The sequence below is a fragment of the Camelus ferus genome, chromosome 7, assembly GCF_009834535.1.
Source record: "Camelus ferus isolate YT-003-E chromosome 7, BCGSAC_Cfer_1.0, whole genome shotgun sequence".
NCBI classification, from domain to species: domain Eukaryota; kingdom Metazoa; phylum Chordata; class Mammalia; order Artiodactyla; family Camelidae; genus Camelus; species Camelus ferus.
In genome coordinates, this window is record NC_045702.1 from 5,978,259 (window position 1) to 6,002,575 (window position 24,317).

A 24,317-nucleotide genomic window follows, 5' to 3' on the forward strand; every position below is an offset into this window, starting at 1 on the left:
TAGGTGCTGGGAGCGTCTGCGTCAGAGGCCGACATTTACAGATGTGCTTCCCACTTGGCAGGGGAAGGGGCGCTTCTTGCTTGAAACAAACTACAAAAGAACTCTCGGCACAAGTCGGTCCACACCCTGAACTAAGACTCGCCCAACCTGGCATGGCTTCTGGCCGCATAAGGCTGCATCCCTGGGCAAGCCGGCCCCATCGAGTTCCTGTCTGACCAAACTCTGGGCTGTGAGAACCGACTGTCTAGCCAATACCTGACCTTTCTTAGAGCATTTACCACTGTGAACACTTCTTCTGTGCCTCTGGGACATCCATGTATGGATCTCCTGCCACCCAGGAGTGCCTCTCCAGGACTGCTCCTCGGAGGTGAAGTCGGGATGACTCGGGCCTCTGTCCCCAGTCTCTGTGCCTGGATGCACTTACAGCCCCCAATCCTCTGTGACTTTTCACTTTCCTGACTCTACTCAGGCCCCGCTCACCCCACCCCACCCTCCCTTGTTCTCCTGTTAAAGTGCCCAGTCACCTCACATAGGCACAGGCACTACAGAGCTCACATTTCCCTACTGTCAGTGGTTACAGAATAAAACCTACTTCATGGCTTTGACTCACGTCTGGCTGTGTTCATTTCTGACAAAACCTTCTCTCCCCGCAGTCCCTGTCCTGCAGGTGGGATGAAAGCTTTGAGAGGAACCCCAACTTCACAAAGCAGGCGGGCCCAGACCCTGGGGGGAGCATCCCAAGCTCCCGGCCTCTCCTCTCACCCTGAATGGCTGCACAGGCAGCGAGAGAGGAAGGGGTGGGTAGTCACCATGCTGGGAAGGGGACGGGACACCAGACCCAGGGTGCTCCCCAGGGCCCCGGGAACAGGCTGCCCGGTCGTGGTTCCACGAGAACTCAGGGACAGACACACACATCCCACCTCTGCAGGCTACATCTTCCTCTTGACCTTTAAACTCGTGTTTCCAACTCACCAAGCGTGGATGCCCCAGACACACCCAGCTTACCAGGACACAAAGGAGACCCCAGGTCATCACCGCCCTCCAGCCTGCTCCTCCTTCACAGCCTGTCACTGAGAGGGTCCAGGTGCCAGGTACTGGGCACTCTTTTAGCCCACTGCTCATCACAGGGTCCACCTTGCCGCCTCTCTCTCCCCACCACCTACTCCCTACTCACCTTCAGCTCCTAACCAGACCTTCAGTCTGCCCATGCATGCCCATCTTCACCACCACTCCCATCCGGAGCCCTGGTAACAGGCTGCCTCCCATCACGCACCCTGTGGAGATCCTAGAAACCAAGTGGGGTCATGTGACAACCCTGCTTCCGAACCTTTTGTGGCTCCACATTCCCTTGGATCAACCCAGACTCCTCAGTGTTCAGGCCCTCAGTGGTCCTTCCTCATTTCTCCCGGTTCCTCCCCTGTGCAACTCCTACCCCCACACTCTGTAGCGCCTCCCATGAGCTACACTCTCTGGCCTCAGAGTGCCAGCTCCCTCTCCTCACTCTGCCTGGAAGCTGATCCTCACTCAAGCCCAGCGCAGAGCCCTTGGGTATTTAGGAATGAGGCAGACCACACTCCGGAATGTTGGGGACCTGCTTTATTGCAGAGCCCCAGGAACCACATGCTCTGTAATCCGGGACACGGACAATGGTGGTCAAGTTTCCATTTGAATGAGTCCTCTGTCTTCCTCCTCCTGCCAGGCCTAGTTCTGGGCAGCATCCAGTCTCCTCTGGTCTCAGGAAAATGCAGTTCTCAGTATCCACGTCCCAGAGCTGCAGCTCCAAGCAGCTGCCAGTCCCCTTTCCTGTCCCCCAGATCCACACACTGAGGGAATGGGAAGCGGGTGGGCAGAGGAAGAGCAGCCTCAGCCAGGACTCTGCCACCAAACAAACAGTAATTCCCCCACCACGCGTGAGTCACTAGACACGGGTCAGGTTTCCAGTACAATCCAGACTCGACACCCCCCACTCCAGGAGGCCCACAGAGGTCAGCACAGGAAGGGAGTTTGAAAGGGGTTGGGTGGGATGTCAAAGGGAGGCCCCAATCTGAGCAACAGGCCAAGCCCAGAGCCAAGAAATCCAGGTGAGATGTGTCACCTTCTACCACTGTTCCCAAAAATGACACCCACCAAATAGAATGCCAGTCTAATAAACAGTCAATATATACAGATACTGGCTCCTTCCCCCTGGGAGGAAAGGCGGCAGAGTAGAGTCAGGGGACTCCAGTTAGCTCTGGGACTGCAGGCAAGTGTCTGAGATCTCAGCTCCACCTCTCCTGGGAGAAGTGAGGCCATGAGCTAGGGGTCCTAGGTTTGCTCTGGTCTGACGCCCTCGCCAGGCAGGTGCTCCTCCACCCCTCAGCATCCCAGCACAGAGCCCGGCCACTCCGCAGGATAGGTCTGGTGCTGGCCTCAGGAGCCAGGGTGGGCCCAGGGGCCCACGGTGCCACCCACAGCTCACCTATACCTGTCTCCCCACCCTCTCTAGCTCCAGGTGACGTATGTGCTGCCGTGAGGGGCTCTGAATCTACCCCCACTGCAGCCAAATGAGGGAGAGGCCAGGCCTGGGGCAGGAGCTGCCTTCCCTTTCTCCCGGCTCACGCAGTGCTCAGACGAAGCCTCTGGGCGGGGAGACAGCTTGTCCACAGACGAGGAGGCCCAGGTAGGGAAGGCGGAACAGAATACTCTGAGGATATACCACTTTCTGAGCAAGCCAATTTAAGTGACTGTAACTATAAAAGATGCTAAACATACAGGTTTCAATCCTGACCCAAGAGACTATGTTGCTTTTTTGTGTGCGAATGTTTTTCCATTATTTCAACATTTTCACACACTTCACATCTACATGTGTCAGAAAATTAAAGAACTCCAATAAAGGCCTTTGACACACCCCGATCGAGCCCCTCCAGCTCATGGGTGAGGAGGCCCACGCGGGCAGATGCTTCCTGGGGTCACACAGCAGGATGGTGGCCAGGCTGACATAACTGGTCCCCTGACTCCTCACCCAGGGCTTCCTCTCCGGCCTGGCCCATCCCAGGCTCAGAGCACCTGGGCTGGATGCCCCTTCTCCACAGGGCACATGGCCTTCCCTGGGCCGCCCCCTTTTGTAAAAGGTAGGCTCCCAGGCAGTATCTACATGGGAGGGGGCAGTGGCACCAGAGGGCTGGGTATCTCCTGCGCCAGCTTGACTCTGAGCTCAGGGCTTCCTGAGGCCCAGACTGGCTGGGAAGGTGGGACTTTCCAGAACCAGGGAGGCCTTGAAGGAGGGTGCACAGAGGAACCAGGACACAGCTGTGGGGGTGACAAAAGGGTCATCAGGGGCGGTGGAGCCAAGGTGATCCAGAGCGCTGGGACACCTGAAAATCACATCACATGAAAGAGTCACCTCCTCGCCGTGGAGACCCCCTCCCCCAACCCCTCCCCCAACCCCTCCATGGAGAGCCTGAGTTGGTCACCCAGCTTACCTCAAACATCCCTCTGCCTGGGTAGCGTCTCAGGGCTCCGGTGCCCCAGCCCTCCCCCCACTCACAACAGACTGCGTTCCCGGCCGCCTCTCTGTGGTCTGCAAACCCACAAGCGGGCTGGGCAGCTGTGCTCCCCAGGGACTCCAGTCTTCCATCCATCCCAGCACAGCACCAGGTGGGGAGGGAGCAGGTGCTTAGCACTTTTTTTTCTTAATAAATGAATGCCTGAATCCAGCACAAACTCTTATAACAACCCTGCCCGGGCTCTTCCTCCTGGGGCCCTTCCCCACCCTGCCCGCCGCCCCATGGTACCTGGGGCCGAAGCGGCAGCGGTCACTCCCACAGGAAGCGCACATACCAGATGGTCTCATTCTTCAGCTGGGGCCCAAACAGGGGGTTGAGCTGAGCCAGGATGGCGATGAGCCAGCTGCCAGGGACAGCAGAGCGAGGGTGAGCCTGGATGCAAGGAACTGCCATGCACCCCTCACATCAGGCCGCTGGTCAAGTGACCAACCCAACAGACGAAGGGTCTGGCTTCCAGAGTGAAGGGTCCCGCCGAGCCATCCACACTGCAGCCAGCACGGAGGCTCTGTCTGGGGCGTGTGGGTTTGGGTTTAGGCTTGGTATGACTTGATATTTTGTAGATTTATAGGATCACTGAATCAGGCTGGACCTGGGATTAGGCAAGAGGAAAGACAGCCTCCAGCAGCACCTAGGGAGCAACTCGCAGCTGTGCCCTAATACGTTTCTGGTCCGGGCCCCTCCAACCTGCACTTGGAGCAGGACAAGGCTGGGCTGATGGCAGGCATGTCAGAACCACTGCCTTTTAGGAGCAAGATGAAGGAACTACCCCGATGTGTGGAACTGAACACCAAGAGCCCCACTCCCAGGCCTGCTGAGGACAGGACAGGGACTGTCCTTCAGGCCAGTGAGCTCTCAGGGCCCATCAGCAGGCTGCACATCACATCTCGGGGGGGGGCCTGGGCCCCATCACTGTGACTGCGCTTGCCACAGTGGCAGGCCCCCAAGGCCTCTGGAGGTGGGTGACTTTACATGCCTTAGGTGATGGTACTGCGGTGCTCGGTCTGGTTTTGCAGGAAGGGTCAGCTCTTCTCACCCGTGAATCCCCCACAGCAGCCGGGCACGTGCCTGATGCCCAGGAAGCTGTCAGAAATCACTGCCCACTTATCATCGTACTATTCTGAGCATGTAATTTCTAGACGTGGTCCCACCTGACTGTGTGCATCCAATCTGCAGCCCAGTCTCCCTTTCCCACATGTTGACTTGATGTTTGTACACTCCGCCTCCCCATGTTCCCAGGCACCATCCTCTATGTCCCGGTCTCTGAGCCCCTCTGAGGTCCTGCTTGGGTCAGATGGAGACATTCTGCCAAGGTCCGAAGAACCAAGAAGCAACACAGAGACAGGACCGTAGAGATGCTCTCTGTCAGGAAGAATTCTGAAACACTGTATGTCCCTATGTATTTAAGCTAACATCTAACAGTCATCATTATTTTTTACAAGTTTTATTTTTTCATTAATAGGTAGAAAATATTAAATATTATATAAAGTGAAACAAGAGAGAATTCACTAATAGGAATAAATAGTTCATAATCTAATTAGATAAAACAGGTTTTAACTACATAACATGTACCAAATCTGAAATTAGTCATGTAAATTTTTTTAAATGTGGGTTTTATTCTACGTATTTTGACAAATTTGGCAGTCCTGAGAAATATTCCAGTTACTTTTAAAATAATATTACCTTTTAAAGAATCAGCTTCTCATCATGTTACCTGTCCTGATTGTTCTGGATTCAGAATATACCAACTATGCCAAGCTTAACACATAAAAGTAGTGTATGAGACCCAGGAAGGTGAGAAGCCAAAAAGGCTTAATGTGGCTGAACCGATTAGGAGAGAGGCCACCCTCAAAGCCAGAACTTGGACTTATTCCTCAGTTTGGCAGCCAGGATGATTTAACATGGAGAAACCTAACACAGAAGGATTGGGGACGGATGGCAGGGTGTCTTTTTTTGTAAAAGAGGAGCAGGCTATCACAATGGCAGCTTTAGAAAGGGAACATCTGGACATGAGGACCCTGGAAGTGGATTCCCTCACACTGTCCTCGTACTCACATCTCTTGGAATGTTTCCCTATCTCCCAGGGACCTTTTCCAAGTTTGAAGACCTCTGTTCATCCAGTGGTTCTAAACTGGCTGCATCACAATCACCCAGGGGCAAGCACTAAAAATACAGATTCCCAAGTGCAGATCTTGAGAACTGTGGTTTAGTGGCTGCAGGGGGAGCCCTGCAAGCTGTGTTTTACAATCTCTCCGGGTGATTCTGATGCCCAGTCAGGCATAAAAAGCACTGGCTCATTTCACAGATGAGAAAACTGGCGCCTTGGACATTACAAAGCTTGTCAGGTGATACATTTGGAACCAGAACCCAGAGTTCATGACTTCCAGCTCATCACTCTGCCACTGCACACCACCTCGTCTTCTGTGTTTTACTCGGCCTTTCAAGACCTGAAAGTGTCAGGACCAGGACAGAGGGGAGAGCAGGGCTGGGAGAGGAGGAAAGAAGGGAGGACAAAGGCACCCACTGACTTTGAGCAGGGGAGAGCAGTACTTACAAGAGGTAACAGCAGACGGCGGTGGCCACCAGCATGGTGATGATCACTCTGCAATGGAAGAGGCCGTCAGGTCAGGGCAGGTGGAACCAGAGCCCTTAGGAGGACTGGCCGGGGCCAGAGAAAGAGCTCCTGGTGCCAGCCTTTTTTCCGTTGGCCTTTCCGATGCCACCTGAACACAAGGAGGCTGAGGTCTACTTGGGGTGAGAATTGCAAGATGGAAAATAAAAACTCCCAGCGTCACCTTACGGGGAGGTCAACCTTGACCATATCCAAGTTACATTATGAATCTTTCCCTTTACCTGTCTTCCTTCTCCATCACCTACTATTTCTCCATCGTAGAGTAGACATGTTGGGAAAAGATACCATACAGGGCTGCATCTGCAGCAACCCACCGTGGAGTGATCTCTGGAATTCAAATTTCACTGGGCAAGGGGAAGGGAGACAGAAGACAGGGCAAGAAGCACGGAGCCTGTGAGCCATCTCTGAGACTAAGTGAGCAGTTACAATGAGAACGGGGCCTAGCTACACTGAGTTCACTCAAAGACTGGAGACAGAGGCTTTAAATGCAGCAAGAGAGACTTCAGTTAGACAGAAGAACTCACCAAGTTTTGCAGGAGAGGTGAGGAACTAAACTGGTTTACAAAGTGAAGCCGTGCAACCTTAGCCCCTCAGATCTTGAAGAACAGAGGCAACACCCATATGCCCAAGCAGCCTTCAGCCAAAGCTAAACCTAACCCAGACCAGGCCCTATGACCTCTGATCTAAATAAAGCACGCGAAGTTGCTGCCAGAGAAATTAGCATCGAATCCATTCTTTTAACATAACTAAGAACGGTGAATCTGTCCTGTGCTGGGCACTTGGGTATACAGTGGTGAACAAAACAATTTTCCACCTCAAGGAACTTGTAATCAGGAGACAGAGCACTTTACAACTGAAGATTATATAAAGCAGAAACTGGTGAATGGTGCAACAGGTACAGAAATCTGCTGGGGGACCTTCAAAAAGCAATGATACCGGCTAAAAATTATTTAACATAATATGTGCCATGCATTAAGAATTTTATATACAATATTTCGTGTCATCTTCACAGCAGCCTTAAAAGGCAGGTATCATCACAACCCCCAATTACCTAAGACAAAAGCGAGGCTTGAAGGGGTGACAAATGCTCAAGGTCACAGCTGGGCAGGAGTAGACAAACTGCACCAGCGCCTAGCCATAGCCTTTACCTTTACTGGCGGGAGGAGGTGCCCGCGGCTGTCTCCACCTTTCTAATGCACGACCGTCTCTACTCTTTGGCCCCGACAGCCTGCCTGCTCCCAGCTCCCGGCTGAACGCGGCCCACTGCAGACCTGGGAGGAGGAATGGGGCGCCGCGCGTGCCTCGGCCAGTGCTCGCTGCACTGCGGGCCGCCGCCGCCCGGGGGAAGGGGTGGGCCCGGCCGGGGAGGGGTCCGCAGGGAGGCAAGGCCGCGCGCGATCCTTACCCGCGGTTAGGTCCTTTCGGCACGAACCAGGGCCCGGCGATGCCGATGAGGCCCCAGAACGTGGTGAAGATGATGACCGGGAGGGCGAAGGAGTGCGCGGTCATGGCCGGGCGAGGGATGCAGGTCAGAGCTGCAGGTGCTCCTGTGCGCGCAGCTCCGGGCAGGGAAGCAGGCCGAGCATGCGCAGCAGGACCCGGCCTCCCAGAGGAGCGCTTTCAGCCAACTCAACTTGCGCAGGCGCGCCAGCCCGTCACTCAGAGGCGGGGCCGGGCTTTCAGAGGAGCCAAATATAATTAGCTTTGATCAATCAGCGCCTCCAGTTTCCAAGTTCCTGATTTACAGGACAGAGGCATGTGTCGAAATAAACTCTGCTTTATTCAGATAGCAAAAGGCTGAGAATCCAACATGGTTTTTTAAACCTCATTTGCACATCTTTGAAACCAGAGGAGGAGAGGACATCCCTGGGCCCATCACCTAGGGTGACCTTGGCTAACAGACACCTGGATGAGGGGAATGGCTAATCTGCACACTGTCCTGCTAAATACTTAGCACCCTAGGAACTCAACCTGGTCTTCTCCAGAAGCAAAGGGACGAGCAGAACTACACTCAAACATGTCTGGCTAGGACAGGGCTGAGGCCTCTCCCTCCAGCCTGGTCTTTGGCTGTTGAACTCAAACTGTCAGTTATAATGCTGGTCATTCAGAACGCTGGGCCCTGTGGGCATCAGTCTAGAGATTACAGGTAGAGGATGAGGGTGGACACCAAAGGCAGTTCGCTCCTATTCCCAGTGCCCTTCAGCCTGTTTTCTTTGTGAGGCAAAACAGGAAGGCTCTCCAGGCCGTAGGGTCTGAAACACAGCAAGTCTCTTAAAACAAAACAAAGAGGCCAACCCTGGCAAAAGGTCTCACCACACTTCAGCCTTGAGGTCCTGCACAAAATCATCAGTCATCCTCTCTGCCATTAGCTAACAGAGGGGATCCAGGGCATGCCTGTGCCCCTGGAGAAACCTGGGTAGTGCAAATCCTTATGAAATAGTATTTTCAGTCACCCCCTCCAAGGGGCCCAACTTTTTCACAAGCTGGCATTAGAGGCTTCCTCAGGGCCCAGATGTGGAGGGGCAGGGTGCATCCCTACATGGGCCCCACCTCCATGCCTAGACCTGGGTAGGAATTGTGTGTGTGTGTGTGTGTGTGTGTGTGTGTGTGTGTCTAGAACTCACACAGCATTGCTTGTGACCTTGATCTAAGGATTCTTAAAGGAGGGAAGAAGCCACAGGAATGAGGCCAGCTAGAAAGTCACCTCAATTTGAATCCCTATGGATAGGGTGTAGGTTATAACCCCTACTTTAAAGGGTCCTTCTTTCTTCCACCCCACCATTTGCACCTGTAGCACCTGGCGTAGTACAGAGTTCTAAACTCCCCGTAGAAACCTATGTGAATAGGGGAGAGAGGCCTGGACTCCATCTTGGCTGTATGGACCACCAGAGCTCCAGCTCCAAGGGCCCGTGGTACCCCTCAGGCCCCAGGACCAGGGGCTGGCAGGGAGATAGTTCCACAAGGTAAAAGGCAGAAAGTGAGAACAGAATTCTGGCTTGAAGCTGAAGAAAACAGGAAAGCAATGGCGCTAAGGCTAAGTGCTCCGGGGGAGAAGGGGAGGGAGAGTCAGAAAACACCGGGAACCAGGGATTCTGCCCCACAGTGAGACACTCTGATACCAGCATCTCAGGGGCTCTCAGCAACTTCTAGAGATGGGAAGTGGACAGACCACTGGTTGACCTGCAGCGTAGAGCAGGGAGCTGGACGGCAAGGCCAGGACAGAGCACTACTTCCAGCCTGTCTAACACAAGAGGGAGGCAGCGGCACAGAAGGCCTTCCCTCTAACCCCACTTCATTTCCCACCTGTGGTTAGGAAGGCGGGACCCAGACACTACATCATCCCCAGCCAGGTAAGCAGCCTAGGAGCCTACCCCAAAGCAGCCTCCCTGGAGGGAAAAGTGCTTTACTTCAGGGAGGAAGGAGAAATGGGAGAGGGCAACAGGAACCAGACAGTGTGGGACACCCTTCTGTGCCTCCAGGGTAGTGATTCTCAAGCTTGAGTGAGCCCAAGAAGTTCCTGGGGGGCCTGGCTGAAAATAGCCAGTCACTGAGCCCTGGTGCCTGGGATCCGATCAGGCAGGTCTGGGTGGAGCATATTTAAACAAACACCTCTACTGACTTCCAAGCTGGTCCCCACAGCAACCCTGGGAAGCATGAACTAGACCATGATGCTGACGGCATGTTTAGAGAGCACTTCTTCCCACAAGGACGTCGGTGGCGAGGGACAAGGACAAGGGCTGAAGGCAGCCCAGTGCCCTCTGCAGCCCGAGGTGTGTTTGAGACCTTCCTGAGCCCTACAGCAGCCTGGGCACTTGGAGTCTCTGCTGCCACTTCATGGACAGGGAAACGGAGGCACAGAAATCATGGTTGAACCACTGCCTGCAGCAGAGTTGGGACTGGAGCCCAAGCCTCCCCAGTACACACTTGTCCTGTCTGCTCTGCTCCGTACAAAACCCGAGCTCAGCGTGCTACAAGGCTGTGACTGGAGGGACGTGGCAGGCTCCCTCCTGGGAAACACTCCTCCCATTCTGGAGCTGCAAGGGGATAATCTTTCTCGAGTGCTCTGTGCAAAGGGGTTCTGCTTGCCTCACCCTACAGGAAGGCCCTGGGAGGAGGTAGAGAAATTCTCTGATGTCTCCCATTTGAAGTTGAAGCTTCCTGGCTTCTGCCATGGAGCCATGGTGACAGATCCAGGCCAGCTCCCCCTGGACCTGGTCATCCTCTATCCCTTACCACATGCCTTCTCCATGCCTCTGGGGCGGCGAGCGGCCTCCTGGAACGCTCCCTAACTATCTAGGGGCTTAAGCCCTGCCCCTAACCATCTCTCCCACCTCAGAAAAGTCCTCTGGCCACCAGAACATGGGGCAAAATCTTCCATGATGGGATTATTTCCTGAAGCACCTTAAAAATGAGCTTGAGATAAGAACCTTTCTGCGTATTAAGTGCTGTGAGGTTGCAGCTCTGCTAAGGGAAGGGCCTTGGCGAACAGGCTGCATGCCTCCTGCCTCTCTGAGATGTGGGCTTAACTATCTTCTCACTGCCCACCTCCTGGTGCTTAGAGTCCCCACCAAATGAAGATTCTGTGGCAGCCAAGACTCTCAGAGGGCCTGTCATCGTGATCACAAGGGCCAGGGCAGCATGGGGGTCTCCAAGGCGATCCCTACGATGCCTGCTTCGACCAGAGCTCTTGATCAGGACAGTGTGGGGGCCTCTTGGCCGGGATGGGAACCCAGGAGTCTGTTGGGAGGGTCCAGGATGCAGTCCTTCAGGATCTCCACTGGTCCCCTATAGGACGGAATGGGCGGCTTCTGGGTCACGGCCTCCTCCACACAGAGTGCTCCCATCTTCTCTTTCCTGAGCCCAGCCCCTCATGCAGGAGGAAAGGGAACGCACAATCAGACAGAGGAAACAGATTAGATGATAACCACTCCCCACATCCAGCTGTGCCCCAAGGTACGTTTGGTGAAAACATCATGGCAGAAGAGGCCGGAGACAGGACAACGGCTACTCTTGGCAGGCCTGACCTATTCCCACTCTGCGGGCTCTTCCACCCAGGACAGCGGATCTCACTGGGGGTGATTCTGCCCACCAGGGGACATTCGGCAGTGTCCGGAGACATCTTTGCTTGCTCCAACTGGGAGGGTGCTACGGGTATCCAGTGAGTATGTAGTGGGAAGGGCCAGGGACGGCCAGGCTAAAGCTCCCGCAGTGCACAGGATGGGCCCCCACAATGAAGTTATCTGACCCCGAATGTCAACAGAGCTGAGGATGAGAAACTGCCTGCGAAGGAAGGCTTTATTGTCTAAAATCTGGTAGTGTTCTCTGTTTGCTTCAGATTTACTAGTCCCACTGTCCCTGTGATTACAACCCGCCAAAGGACCCGCCCGGTGGCATCTTCTCCTTCATCCCCATGGGCTGGGCACAGAAAGCAACTCACTCAGCAAATGGACGGGTGAAGGAGCCTTGTCTTGGAATCACCCTCCCTTCTTCTCTCCACTTCTACGGACCCCCCTCCACCCACCGCTCAGCAGCAGGTCCGGGGCCAGCCTACTTCCTACAGAGCCTCTGTCAACCCTGAGGCCAGTCCACTGCTGACGACCACAGACTCCGAGGGAAAATGAGAGCAGAGCAATAGGAACAGCTATCAGAAGACATCCAGAGAGAAAAGTCCTGGCTCGGTCACTGTTCAGTAAGACAGGAATAGCCTGGAGACGCTCTTTGATTTTCTTTGGTGTTCAGTGACTGCTTGAAAAGAGGAACCTTTCTTGCTTAAGACGTTCAGTGACTTGCCCTCCAGTATAATATTGCTTCCTCTTCAAGCCTAGTCCCCCCCCGCCCCGGCCCTCCGAGCTAGTGAGGTGGTTCTCCCCACTGACTCCTCCTCTGCCTGAAACACCCCGAACTTCTCCTCCGCTGGTACCTTCCTCGCAGCCCCTCAGACCTGCACTGACCTCTTCTCTCAACAGAATCTACACACCCCCACCGGGAATGTAGTATCTCTGCCCTAATGTGTCCAGTCCTCCCATCATTTCCGGTGGTGGCCTTCACCTTTTAAGAGTGCCATCGGCACTACCTGCCAGACATTGTTCTGAGCACTTCACAGCTCTTCACTCACTTTACAGATGAAAAACCAAAGCACAAAGAGATGAAGCTGCCCGAGGTCACATGCTAGTCAGCGGCAGGACTGGAGCTTGAACCTCGGCCAACTTGCTTGGAAATTCCTGCTCTATGCGCTCTGCCCTGCTGCCTGCAGTGTGTATGTCCTGCCTCTCCAGCTCAGTCATAAGCTCCTCGAGGATAGGTGTGCCGTCTCAAGCACCCACTGGTCTAGCAAAGGGCTGGGTACACTGTGGAAGCTCAGCGGACACCTTGGACCAGGCCTAGTGCGATGGCTGACTTCATCAGACGCTACCAGGCTTCGCACTCAGCATGGGATTGGGGAGGTAGGATCTCTTCCTTTGCTTTCCCACATCCAGGGGCTCCACCACGGGTTACTTACTTGTGTGGGAGCGGGGTGGCACTTGTGCACAGGTGTAGACATGGCTGAAACGCCGGCCTGAGGAAGTCAGGTACCAGTGCTGGATGGCGGGCTGGGGGTCATACTCTGTGACTGCCACGCCATTCACCGCTGTCATCATGAGCATGTTGATCACCTCGTTGGAGAGCTTGGTCCTCTCATCGGTCCTGATCCGGTTCATGGCACTGAATCCCCGCTCACAGCAGGAGGTGGAGATGGGCACGCAGACCACCACAGCTATGAGCCTGCTCAGCAAGGGGAAGTGGCAGTGCTGGGCCAGGGCGTTCTTGCACAGCATGGAGAAAGGGAGGTTCTTGGCAATGGCCTTCAGGCCCAGCCACTCCTCCAGGAGTGCTTCCTCACTGTATCCTGGGGGGAGCGAGAGCTCAAAATACCTGGCTAGGGTGAGAATATCATCATTTCCAAAACTGGCAAGTTCCACGCCACTTGGCCAGGCCATGGTGTCAAACACCTCCATGTTCTTGAGCTGCAGGGGACGGTCCCTGTCAAACCTTTGCTGGAGGTATTCAATCCCTGTCAGGATCATTCTTTCCCTGTCCGCCTGGAACCGCTGTTCTGCCATTTCCATTTGGTCCAAGAAGATGCCGTGAAGCCGCCCATCCCTGAAGCTGGCATTGAACTCTTCCTCCTTGGGTCCTGCCTGGTGACGGAGGGTCTCCAGTGCTCCATAGGCCCGCCCCAGCGCAGAGTTCACCTCCGTAATCAGCACCATCTCCTTCTGGCACACCTCGGACAGGGGCCTATAGATGCTCAGGAAGTCCAAGAGGAAGTGGCAGAACTTGATGAAGTGGAAGCTCTTCACCAGCTTCAGCATGCCCCTGGCCCGGTGCCCGACCTGGCCTCCTGCATCCGCCACGCTCTGGAGGTGCCCGGCCAGGGTGGGCCAGCTTGCAACGAGTGCGTGCAGGGTGCGCCTCTTGCTGGCCACCCACCTGACAGCGTTCAGGTCCTTCAGGCGGATGATTTCCTGCTCCAGCAGAGCCGCGCCCGCCTGCAGCTCATTCAGTCTTTTGTTCGAGGACTGATAAAATTTGAAGACGGTCCGGATGTGCCGGTCACACTTCTTGACCAGGTCAATGCCCCCACAGGCGTCTACCACGGCCAGGTGTAGCCGGTGGGCCACACAGTGCACCGGCAGCAGCTGGGGTATGATCTCCTGGAACTTCTCCACCAGGCCTCCTCCGCAGCTCAGCATGGCTGAGCCATCGGTTCCCAGGCCCACCACCCAGCCAGGCTTCCGGAAGGGGATGTCCAGTTCATCCAGGGCAGAGATGATGGTCTCAAAGTATCCATCCGCTGTCTCGCTGTAGAGTGGGGCCAGGGTGATGTAAGACTCTTTCACCTCCACCCCCTTAAAGTAGCGGACGTAAATGCCCACACAGGACTGGTCGAAGGCGTCTGTGGAGCTGTCCAGCAACACGCTCACACACGGGGAGTTCCGGACATCCTGGAGGATCTCCTTCTTCAGAGTCTCAGAGATGTATTTGATGAACTGAGTGCAGGCGGTGCGATTTCGGTACTTGCCCAAAATCATGGTCCCGGTGCTTTGAAGGAGTTGCAGGATCTTCTCAAAGTCGTTCAGGGGCCTCGAGTGGTATGCGATGGAGTAAGCGGCATTGAAAAAATGTTCCATGTTGGCCATCAGGTCACTGGAGATCTCAGGGACTAGGGCAGCCTGTGGGGAATCTTCCTTGACTTCCACAGTGTTGACACAGAGCTTGTGTGCTTTGCTAACTTCATGGTACTTCAAAGTCTCCACTTTGAAAGGGCCCGTGTAACCTCGGACTAACCGGGATGATTTGTCGTGGAGACTGGGTCTTTCTTTGCAAGCTGAGCAGAAGAGCTTGCTCTCTTTTGGGTCAATTACTAACCACGGGAACTGCCCAAACCACGACCTCTGAATTGAGCGGGGTCTGTACGTCCTCTTGATTTTCCTTTGTCCGTCTACTTGTACTTCACAAAGGCTGGGACCACAGTAGCGGGTGCACATCTCCACAGAAGGAGCTGGAAGCAATGCAGATTCTCCAGCCGGGGCCTGTGTGTGTGCCTCACTTACAGCCACCATCTTCTTCTTTTTCCCTTGGGAGCAAATCAAATTGCGCTTGGTTTTGCTGCCCAGAACTCTGCAGCCTCCTATCAGCTAAGACATCCCAATTCAGTAAGTACTCCTTATGCAAAGCAGAGAAGATGAATGTGATCTGCCTTTCTAGAAATCACTAGTGGCTTCTATTTAAAACCTTCCCCGCTGTTTTCTATGAAATGCAGTCTGGCTCCCTAAGAGTTGTTTGCTAATTCCTGTGGATTCTTCAGCCAGCCTCCCCATCTCTAGCCACACAGCTACTCTGGGATCATGTGACATCAGATGCTAATAAGCTTAATTAACTACCTTGGCCATACATGCTATTGGATGGTTTTAATCCTCCTTCAAGGCACCACAAAAAATAAGGTTAAATGTTCATAAGTCTTGTGAGCCTTAGAAACAAGGGGGCACAAAAGTATACACCGTAGCCAGCAGCCAGTCAGTTACTGACTGAGATGTGCAAAACAGCCGACTCTCACAGACCAACGGTGTCGTCACTAAATACCAGAGGAGCGGGGAGAAGGGAGGACAGGCTCGCAGGCCTGTGGGTCACATGGCCCCTCATGACCAGTATCTACCATGTTCCTCCCCCATCAGCTCTACCACAGCCCCAGTTTCACTTCCGCTCATCAAAGCTCCCTATTTTCCTAAACTGTCCCAGTTTCTCAGGCTACTCTACACTATGAGGCAGGGTTAGTTTCTTACTCAATTTCTTACTCAGTTTCTTACTCAATACAGGGCCTGGTGTACAACAGGTCCAGCGTGATGAGGGCTGAACTAACACTGTGTGACTTGCCCTCGCTGCCTGGGCGCCTGGACATAGCCTTCGGAATTCAGCAGGTCAGGACCCACCTGGAACACGGCCTTTCCCCCACTTTGGCCCGTTTGGGTCCTTGATCCAGGGTGCAGCTCTCCGCTCCAGTTTTGAGATCAAGTCTGGTTTGGCAGCAGCAGGGCCTGTTGCAGGGACGAAGAGTCACACTGATGTCAGTGCTCTGGACAAGCAGCCCACCTGAAATATTCAGGGATGCCTCTGGGGCTATTTCTTAATAGCATCTATTCAGCCAGGGGCACGATGAAAGCATACCCATCTAGGGTGCCAATTTATTCTTAAAACCCAAAGAGACATCCAGATGAGGGTGTACCCCTTAGCTAGGATAAATAACTTCCTTAACCCCACGGTCAGCCACAGGAGCCATGAGTCAGCTAAACACATCCAGAGGGAAAGTGTGACAACGGGAAGAAATACAGAGGACAAAATAGAAGGAGAGAAGACAGGGATGATAAAGAAAGCCACACAAGAGGTGGGCGAGGGCCACCAACAACTGTCCCCTGCGTGTGCCAACAGCAGCACCCACAGCGACACCCACAGCTGGCCTTGGTGCAAGCGGCTAACTACACAGGGCCCTTGAAAGACCTCTTAACAATGTCTACCACCTGCAGTGGAGCCTGAAACCCAACTGAAAGAGTTTCATGTCTTTGGGTTAAGCACTGCCCTTTACTGAAAATACGAATATTTTTCAGGGGCATGCAAAGAAATCACTTTCCCGATTTAAAAGAAAATCCATTCATCTCTACTTACATGCTTTTGTATGTATCTATGTGAATGTGTGTAGGAACTTTCTTTGGAAGCATATATACAAGCAACTGCTAGCTGTGGGTGCTTCTGTGGAGGGACTGAAGAACAAGGTAAGAAGGAGACTTTTTTCACTATTCATCTTTGGATCACTTGAATATGTTTGTATTTTCATGTGTGTGTATGAATAAACATATTTACTACTAATAACAATATAATAAATTATTAAACTGTGGTAGATTGAACCCATATCCTTCTTCAAATATCTCTAAAATGAGGGCAAAGAAATAATAATAATAAGCCCAAGAGAAATGCTGGATTAGAAATGTTAGTATCTTTTTAGAAGAAGGAAAGGAGATAAAAGAGAACTTACAGAGCTGAACACCAAATGCCAGCAGAGAGGGTAACAAGGAGAAGGAAGTGACCTTGACCCCAGAATCTCCAAAAAGCCAGGACCTGGAGGCACCAGGTGTGGCAGAAGGTGGTGGGTAAGGAGGCGTGGACACAGGGCTTAAGGTCTGCAGAGACCAGTTTGATCCCAGGTCCTCTCACTTATTCCAGGAAACCAGGAAACACCACCACCCTCCCTTTAGGAGGAGATTCGCCTACAGAAAAACTTAACCAGAAAGGTTCTGGGCCCTGGGACAGTGGGGCTGGTGAAAGATGAAAGAGAAAGGCTGCGATGCAAACAGATGAAGATGGTCTGCAGACCAGAAGCTCTGAGAATATGGACTCGGGGTACAGCCAAGCAGGAGATGGGAAGTTTTCTTTGGAGAAATGGAATTGCCCCTCCCTACCCTCTTCCCCCAAAGACCTACAGATTTACTCTTTGGAGGGCCTTTCCATGAGATCTCCAAGGTTCATAGCTGGTCACGCTGCAGGGTTGCCCACTCCTTAGTAAGTCCCAGCCATGCACACAGAGCTCCTAGCCAGTTTTCAAGTCTTTACTCTTAAATATGAATGAATCTAAAGATTTTATTTAAGACAAACTGCTAACATAAAACAAGGAGGAAGAAGGATTGAAGGAACTAGAGATACTGAAGGGAGCAAAACAAAACTTCACCCCCTTCTCCCAACTAGAATAATCTCAGAGAGAACAGTCATGACAGTTACCCATGAAAAGAGCAGCAGAGCTCTTAGACTAAAAATATGACAGAAGAAATTGCTGAAAATTAAATAGAATTATTAGAAAATAAAATTGGAGGAAATCTCCAGGAATGTAAAACAAAAAAAGACAGAAGCAGAAAATAGGAGAAAAAAAGAAAAACAAAACCAGAGGCTCGATTTAGGAAGTCTGATATCTAACTAATAGGACTTTTCAGAAGAAAGAAAAGAGAAAATAGAAAGGAAGACGTAATACAAGAATGTTTCCCCAAACTGGAAAATGTAAGTTTCCACATGGAAGGGAAGCACCAGATACCCAGAACAAAAGGTAAAGAAAGCCCTGTCATTAAGCACTAACACTGGAATAGACCTTAAAACCTTTCAGAGTGGGAAAACAGGCTGTGTCAAAGATTTAGGAATAAAAAGGCATTTAGACTTCTCAACAGCACCTGTAAACCTAAAAGCAATGCTTTCAAAATGCTGAGGAAAATCCTTTCCAACCTGGAATTCTATACCCAACCAAGTTATCAATTGTGAGAGCAGAACAAGGGCATTTTTAGATATGCAGTCTTTTAAAAAGTTCCTCCCATGCACCTTTCTTAGGAAGTTACTGAAGGATGTGCCCAGCAAAATGAAGACATAAACCTAAAAGAAGCAATAGGTCCAGGAAATAGGAAAGAGACAAAGCAAAGTCTGAGACCACAGCTATGCAGCAGGCCTAAAGAATAACTAGTTTAGAGACAACAGAGGAATGGAAAACCCAAGGACAGAAGTTTCCAGAAAAAAAAAAATACTAAAACCAGTAAGTCACAGGATGTTTGATTATGTGGAAAAGACTCTTCAGAGGAGCTGTTTAATTTCATGGGGGAGTTTGAGGACAACTGGTGATAGTATAGAAAACTAGGAAAATTAAAAATTAAAAAATTTCAATTCTGGGCGGGAAAATCGTACAATGAAGGAAACATCATCACAATATGCCACTTTGATTAGAAGTAAATAATACATAATCATAATCAGGTAAATAATTTACATTGAATTAACCAAAAAAGTATGATATACCTGTTCTGAGAGGATGGAGGGAAGAGAGGTGGGGGCCTGGGGTGAAGTAAGAGGGCCATATCTTCATCCTCCACAGTAGGAATCAATAGATAATATCTAAAATCAATAAATCAGGAATAGCAATAAACATATGCAACAGATATTAAAGTGTGATTCTGTCTGCCTGTTTTGGCTGAAGGCTCCCCAAAATAGAAGCCAACTCTTCCCCATTCCAAAGCTAGACCACAGAGGCCTGATTTGTAAAGAGGAGCTGAAATACTCGGCTGTGATGCAAGCCCTCACCACTAAGAGGGAGTCAAAGCGCTGGGAGTGAAGAGGTCAGGAAGCTGGATATTAGAGATGTTTCTGGAAAGATCTGTCAAGTTCCTGGGAGACCCCACATTACCATGGGGACGGGTGGGGTGAGCTACTTTCCTCTGACCTTAAGCCTAATGAGAATGGCATCCTGACCTGTATTTTCTGGAACTGTGGGCCTACTCATAAATCCAGGCCTGGAAAAGACTAAAGGTGTAACTGACTGATGGGCTTCTTTGTTGTGGCCATTTGGGAAGAGTCTATATTCACAGGGCTTGTCAGAGCAAAAGATATATAAGTGTTTTCCATCATCCAGATATGAGCCCCACAGGGGAAGTGCCTGGAGCCACTTAAAGGGACTGCCCGTGACTGTCTATTGGCATGATGCTCCCCCAGGGAGCCCATGCAGGGCGGAGTGCTACAGCTGACACTACCCACTGCAGTGGAGTGAGAGGTCTCCAGTGACCGGGGTCTGGGGGAGTGGAGAACCCACTGACACACTTGGAGAATCAGCTTTCAGTTATCCCAGCTACAAGTAACTGGTATCTCATTACCCAGATGCCAGGTAAAACCTTTCTTGTACTTCTCCTCCCCACTTCCCCACGCCTGTTTCCAGCCAGGATGCAGAAGCCCTGGAACAAGCTAGGGGTAGGAGGAGAATGTCTTTCTCCTTATCGCAAGATTCCAGATTCTAGACCTCAAGCAGCTGAGATGGGACAGGCAAGAAACTTTAGCTTCAAATGAAGTCCAGATTTTTAATTCACTACATAAGGATTGGACTTTTGTTTCCTATTTTTCAGTCAATTTTTAGGTCATTTAAAACTTATAGAAAAGTTTTAATATTAAAACAAGGAACTCTAATCATTTGCATTTTGTCCCATTTGCTTTATCATGCTCATGTGCCCTCCCTCCCTCTCCTCTATGTATATGCATAATATATAAAAACATATATATGTCTATGTGCAGGCTGCACACTGGAGTTACCTGGGGATCTTTTAAATATATAAATTATACATATATATATTTTTTTTTTTCTGAACTATTTGAGGCTAAATTGCTTTCATACCTCCCTTTATCCCTAAATACTTCCATGAGTATTACTCAAGAAAAAGACATTATCTTATGGGGTAGACAGAATTCTAACATGAGCTCCAGGGACCCCAATCTCTGCCCCTTGGAGTGTGAGTGGAATCTATGAAATGACATCACATCCATGATTACGTTATGGATCAAAAGAGATGTTGTCTGGGTGGCTTAATGTAATCACACCAGCAGCTTAAAAGCAGAGGAAGTCAGAGCACAAAAGCACAAAGAGGATTCAACATTTTGTTGCTGGACTGAGGATTTTATGGCCATGTGGAAAGGACCTGGGAACAGCCTCTAAGAGCTGAGAATGCTCCCTGATCAGCCCCAGAAAGAAAACAGGGACCTTAGTCCTACAACCACAAGGAGCTTGATTCTGCCAACAACCAAATAACCCAGTGATTCTTCCCAGAGCCTCCTGATTACAAGCACAAGAATATTGGTGCACAGTCTGGTGGACATCTTAATTTCAGTCATGTGAGACCCTAAGCAGGGAACCCCGCTGAGTCCACCTGGACTTCTGACCTCCAGGATTATGAGATAATAAATGGGTGTTTTTCAGCCACTAAATTTGTGATAATTTGTGTGTGGCAACTGAAAAACTAATATGTCTTATATAACCAAAGTATAATGAGCAAAAACAGAAAATTTAACATTGATATAATACTACTATTTAATCCTCAGTCCACAACTAAATGTCTTTAATTGTCCCCGAAATGTCCTTTACAGCTAGCTATACGACTATTTCCCCTAGTCCAGCATCTAATCCACAATCTTGCACTGCACTTAGGTAGCATGCTTCTCTAGTCCCTGTTAATTTGGAATAGTTTGTAAACCCTTCTTTGTCTAATCAGGACATTTTTCCCCTCAATTAAAAAAAATGTGGTAAAATACACATAACATAAAATTAACCATTTTTAAGTGTATAGCTCAGAGATATTAAATGTGTATAAGGTTATGCAGCCATCACCAATACCCATCTACAGCACTCTTCACCTTATAAAACAAATTCTACCTCCCCATCACCCACCCCCCATCCCCTGGCAACTGCCATTCTCTCTGTCTCTATGAATTTGACCGCTCTAAGTACCTTTTCAGATTATTCATCGTAAGGGAAATCATAGTTTTTATGTTTTTGTGATTGGCTTATTTCACTGAGCATAATGCCCTCAAGATTCATCCATGTTTTGACATGTGTCAGAATTTCTTCCCTTTTAAAGGCTAAATAATATTCCATTATAGTATGTATCACATTTGCTTATCCATTTATCCATCCATGGACACTTGGACTTCAGCTATTGTGAGTAATGCTGCTGTGAATATTGGTGCACAGATATCTCTTTGAGAACCTGCTTTTAATTATTTTGGATATATACTCAGAAGTGGAATTGCTGCGTCATATGATAATTGTATTTTAAATTCTTTAAGGAGCCACCATAGTGTTTTCCACAGTGACTGTGCCATTTCATATTCCTACCAAGGGGCACAAGGATTCCAATTTCTCCACATCCTCAAAAACACTTGCTGTTTTCCACTTGTTTGATATGAACCATCCTAATGGGTGTGAGGTGGTATCTCACTGTGGTATTGATTTGCGTTTCTTTAATTATCAGTGATATTGATCATATTTTCATGTGCTCATTGGCCATTTGTACATCTTCTTTGGAGAAATGCTTATTCAAGTCCTTTGTCCATTTTTTTGAACAGGTTGTTTTTTTGTTAAGTTTTAGGGGTTCTCTGTAGATTCTGGATATGAATCCCTTACCTGATATATGATTTGCAGATATTTTCTCCCATTCTTTGCATTGCCTTTTTACTATGTTTATATGTCTTTGATGCACAAAGTTACAATTTTCATGAAGCCCTATTTGTCTATTTTTTTTCTTTTGTTGCCTGTGCCTTTGTGTCACAGCCAAGAAATCATTGCCAAATCCGATGTTGTGAACTTATGTCCTATGTTTTCTTTTAAGAATTTTATTGTTTTAAGTCTTACATTTATGTCTTTGATCCATTTTTAGTTAATTTTTGTGTATGGTGTCAGATAAGGATCTAAATTCATTATTTTACATATGGATATCTAGTTTTCCCAGGACCATTTGTTGAAGACTGTCTTTTCTCCATCAGCACACTTGTCGTTTGGCCGCATATGTGAAGGCTTATTTCTGGGCTCTCTGTTCTATTCCACTGGGGTATATGTCTACCTTTATGCCAGTACTGCACTGTTTTGATTACTGTCGCTTTGTAGTAAGTTTTAAAATGAGTCCTCCAGCTTTGTTGCAACATTCTAATTTCAATTTATACCAGCTAAACTTCAACAGTATACAAAAACTCTGCTCCTTTACAGCTTTCCATACCGCTTTTGACCACTGATGTCACAAAATTATATCTTTATAAATGTGTGTCCCAAAACATAAACCAGTAATTCTTTTTAATGTATTAGCCCCTTAAAGTTTGTAGAAAACAAGATTTGAAGTTACAACAAAAGCTAGAAAAATACTGGCTTTTAGACTAATAATTTTTTTCCCTTTAAGCATACTGGTCTCTTAAATCATTTGGAACTGAAGGTGCAGTTACAAACCATTGTTACAATAATACCAGCTTTTATAACTGCCCATGTATTTACTTTTACTGAGATCCGTATCTCAAGTTACTGCCTAGAGTCCTTTAATTTCACCTGCAGACCCCTAGCTATGTGAGGCCTAGCTGAGTTAATGACCTCACCTGTAGGAAAGGCACTGCCCACCTGAAGTTGAGTGACCTGCCGCTCAGCATATGATGACACCTTTACTAGTAAAAACAAGGCTTACCACATAGCCCCTATATTGGCTTGTCTGCTTCTGTTACTGACAAATATTAGTATCTTAACAGTGAAATATAACCGAGTTTTCTTTTTGGAGAAAAGCAAGAGACGTCACCAAATATGGTGAAGCCAGAATTTAAAGTATGGAAATAAAAGAATAGTCAGAATTCTACAGAGTGATAAATAGTTCTAAATGGGCAAGTCCACAAAGTTAAACTTGACAGAGGAAAGCATTAAAAATAAAACATAAACCTCTTTTCTCCGTAATCAAAACGACTGTCCTCTATAAGTTCAGCCCCATTGATGAGACAGCTGGTGAGGGCAAGGAGACTGTGACAGGTGAGTGGACCTGACCTGGAAACATACCATCAGCTGACAAGCTTTAGTCAATGCAATTCAACTGCCAAACAACTGACAGAAATTAATATGGAATTCAACTGCATTAAATTGAGACTGTTGTTTTTAAAACAGGTCCAATAATTACAAAATCTGAAAGAACAAATCTGCTAGTTGTAAATCCTAATAAGAGCAATGGAAAAATTAGCTGGGTTTCCTCAAGTGAAAAGAGCAAAAGGAAATCCATAGCACGAATGTGCTGGGATGCAGCATGATGACCATCAGACCCACCAAGACCCAGGGCCCGAGCAGAGCTGCTGACGTGACCACATCCCATCAGCCCAGGGCATCAGCCCTTCTGCACCCTAGTCCTTACAGAGGCCGAGGCGAGAGAATGAACAGTGACCCGCAGAGAAGGTCGGCGAGAACCAGACCAAACCACTACCCTCTTGCAGGGGGGAAGGGTATAGGAGTGGGGACTTCCAAAAAATTCTTATACTGTTAAAATTTTTAAATAATCTTATATTACACTTGGTGCCATTGTTATTTTAAAATTAACAACATGCTTAGCACAATCTTGAAATGAAAAGAAATGGCGTCCAATTGGTAATAAACATATATAGAGCAGGCATTTTATCTGAGTCTGATGCATATGGAACGGGCAGAAGAGTAAGAATTTCAGTTTAGCCATTTTGCAGCTAAATGGGTTGAATTCTCAGGGCTGTTTTCTCATCCGAAAATACTACTGCTACTTGCCTTACAGGTTCTGTGTAAGGGTTAGAGAGATTGTATGTAAGACGCTCAACACAAGGACCAGCGCTTGGTAGGTGCTCAGTCAGTAGCAAAACCCACTATTATTATTTCCAGACAGGAGAATAAAAGAAAACATAGAGGCTTCCTGTAACACCCAATATAAGCAGGTCATAGTGTTTTAAAATAAGAGATAAGAAACATTAAAAATGGATGGGATTACATCTGAACTAACACAACATTGCAAATCAACTATACTTCAATTAAAAATATGCATGGAAGATTTTTTTTAAAGACGTATAGAACTTTTCTTGGCTGCAAAAATTATGATGAGGTTTTCTTTTTCAAAATTGAGTTCACTCCAAAGAGAAGTTCTACTTGTGTTCCATTTACAAAAGATAATGCCAAATAATATTCCATTTCTAGACCCGTGTGCCCATCTTAATTTCACAGACAACTGAAGAGAACTGCCCCATCCTCCATACAGTCCTTCCTGACTCCTGCCCTCAACCCTCAAGCAAAA

The 24,317-nt window shown here is 49.3% G+C and overlaps 2 protein-coding genes across 3 annotated transcripts in view; both read right to left on the minus strand.

The window, feature by feature from the left end:
- Window positions 1–1,581: 1,581 nt before the first annotated feature.
- ATP6V0E2 (ATPase H+ transporting V0 subunit e2) lies at window positions 1,582–7,837 on the minus strand. Its single transcript, XM_006174261.3, has 4 exons — window positions 7,580–7,837; window positions 6,097–6,144; window positions 3,774–3,888; window positions 1,582–3,353 (listed from the first exon to the last, which is right to left on the minus strand). Exons 1-3 carry the CDS (start codon window positions 7,681–7,683, stop codon window positions 3,795–3,797), a joined length of 246 nt encoding a protein of 81 aa, XP_006174323.1. The 5' UTR covers window positions 7,684–7,837; the 3' UTR covers window positions 1,582–3,353; window positions 3,774–3,794.
- A 98-nt stretch (window positions 7,838–7,935) lies between these two features.
- The window catches only part of ZNF862 (zinc finger protein 862), a 28,835-nt gene continuing 12,453 nt past the window's right edge, over window positions 7,936–24,317 (minus strand). The window contains exons 6-8 of one of the 2 annotated variants that reach the window (XM_032483195.1): window positions 15,645–15,749; window positions 12,674–14,791; window positions 7,936–11,041 (exon numbers count right to left, since the gene is read on the minus strand). In XM_032483195.1, the coding sequence (XP_032339086.1) occupies window positions 10,866–11,041; window positions 12,674–14,791; window positions 15,645–15,749 (2,399 nt within the window). In that variant the 3' untranslated portion in view covers window positions 7,936–10,865. Of the gene's footprint in view, window positions 11,045–12,673; window positions 14,792–15,644; window positions 15,750–24,317 lie in introns of both variants that reach the window. The other variant, XM_032483194.1, reaches the window with a different exon arrangement.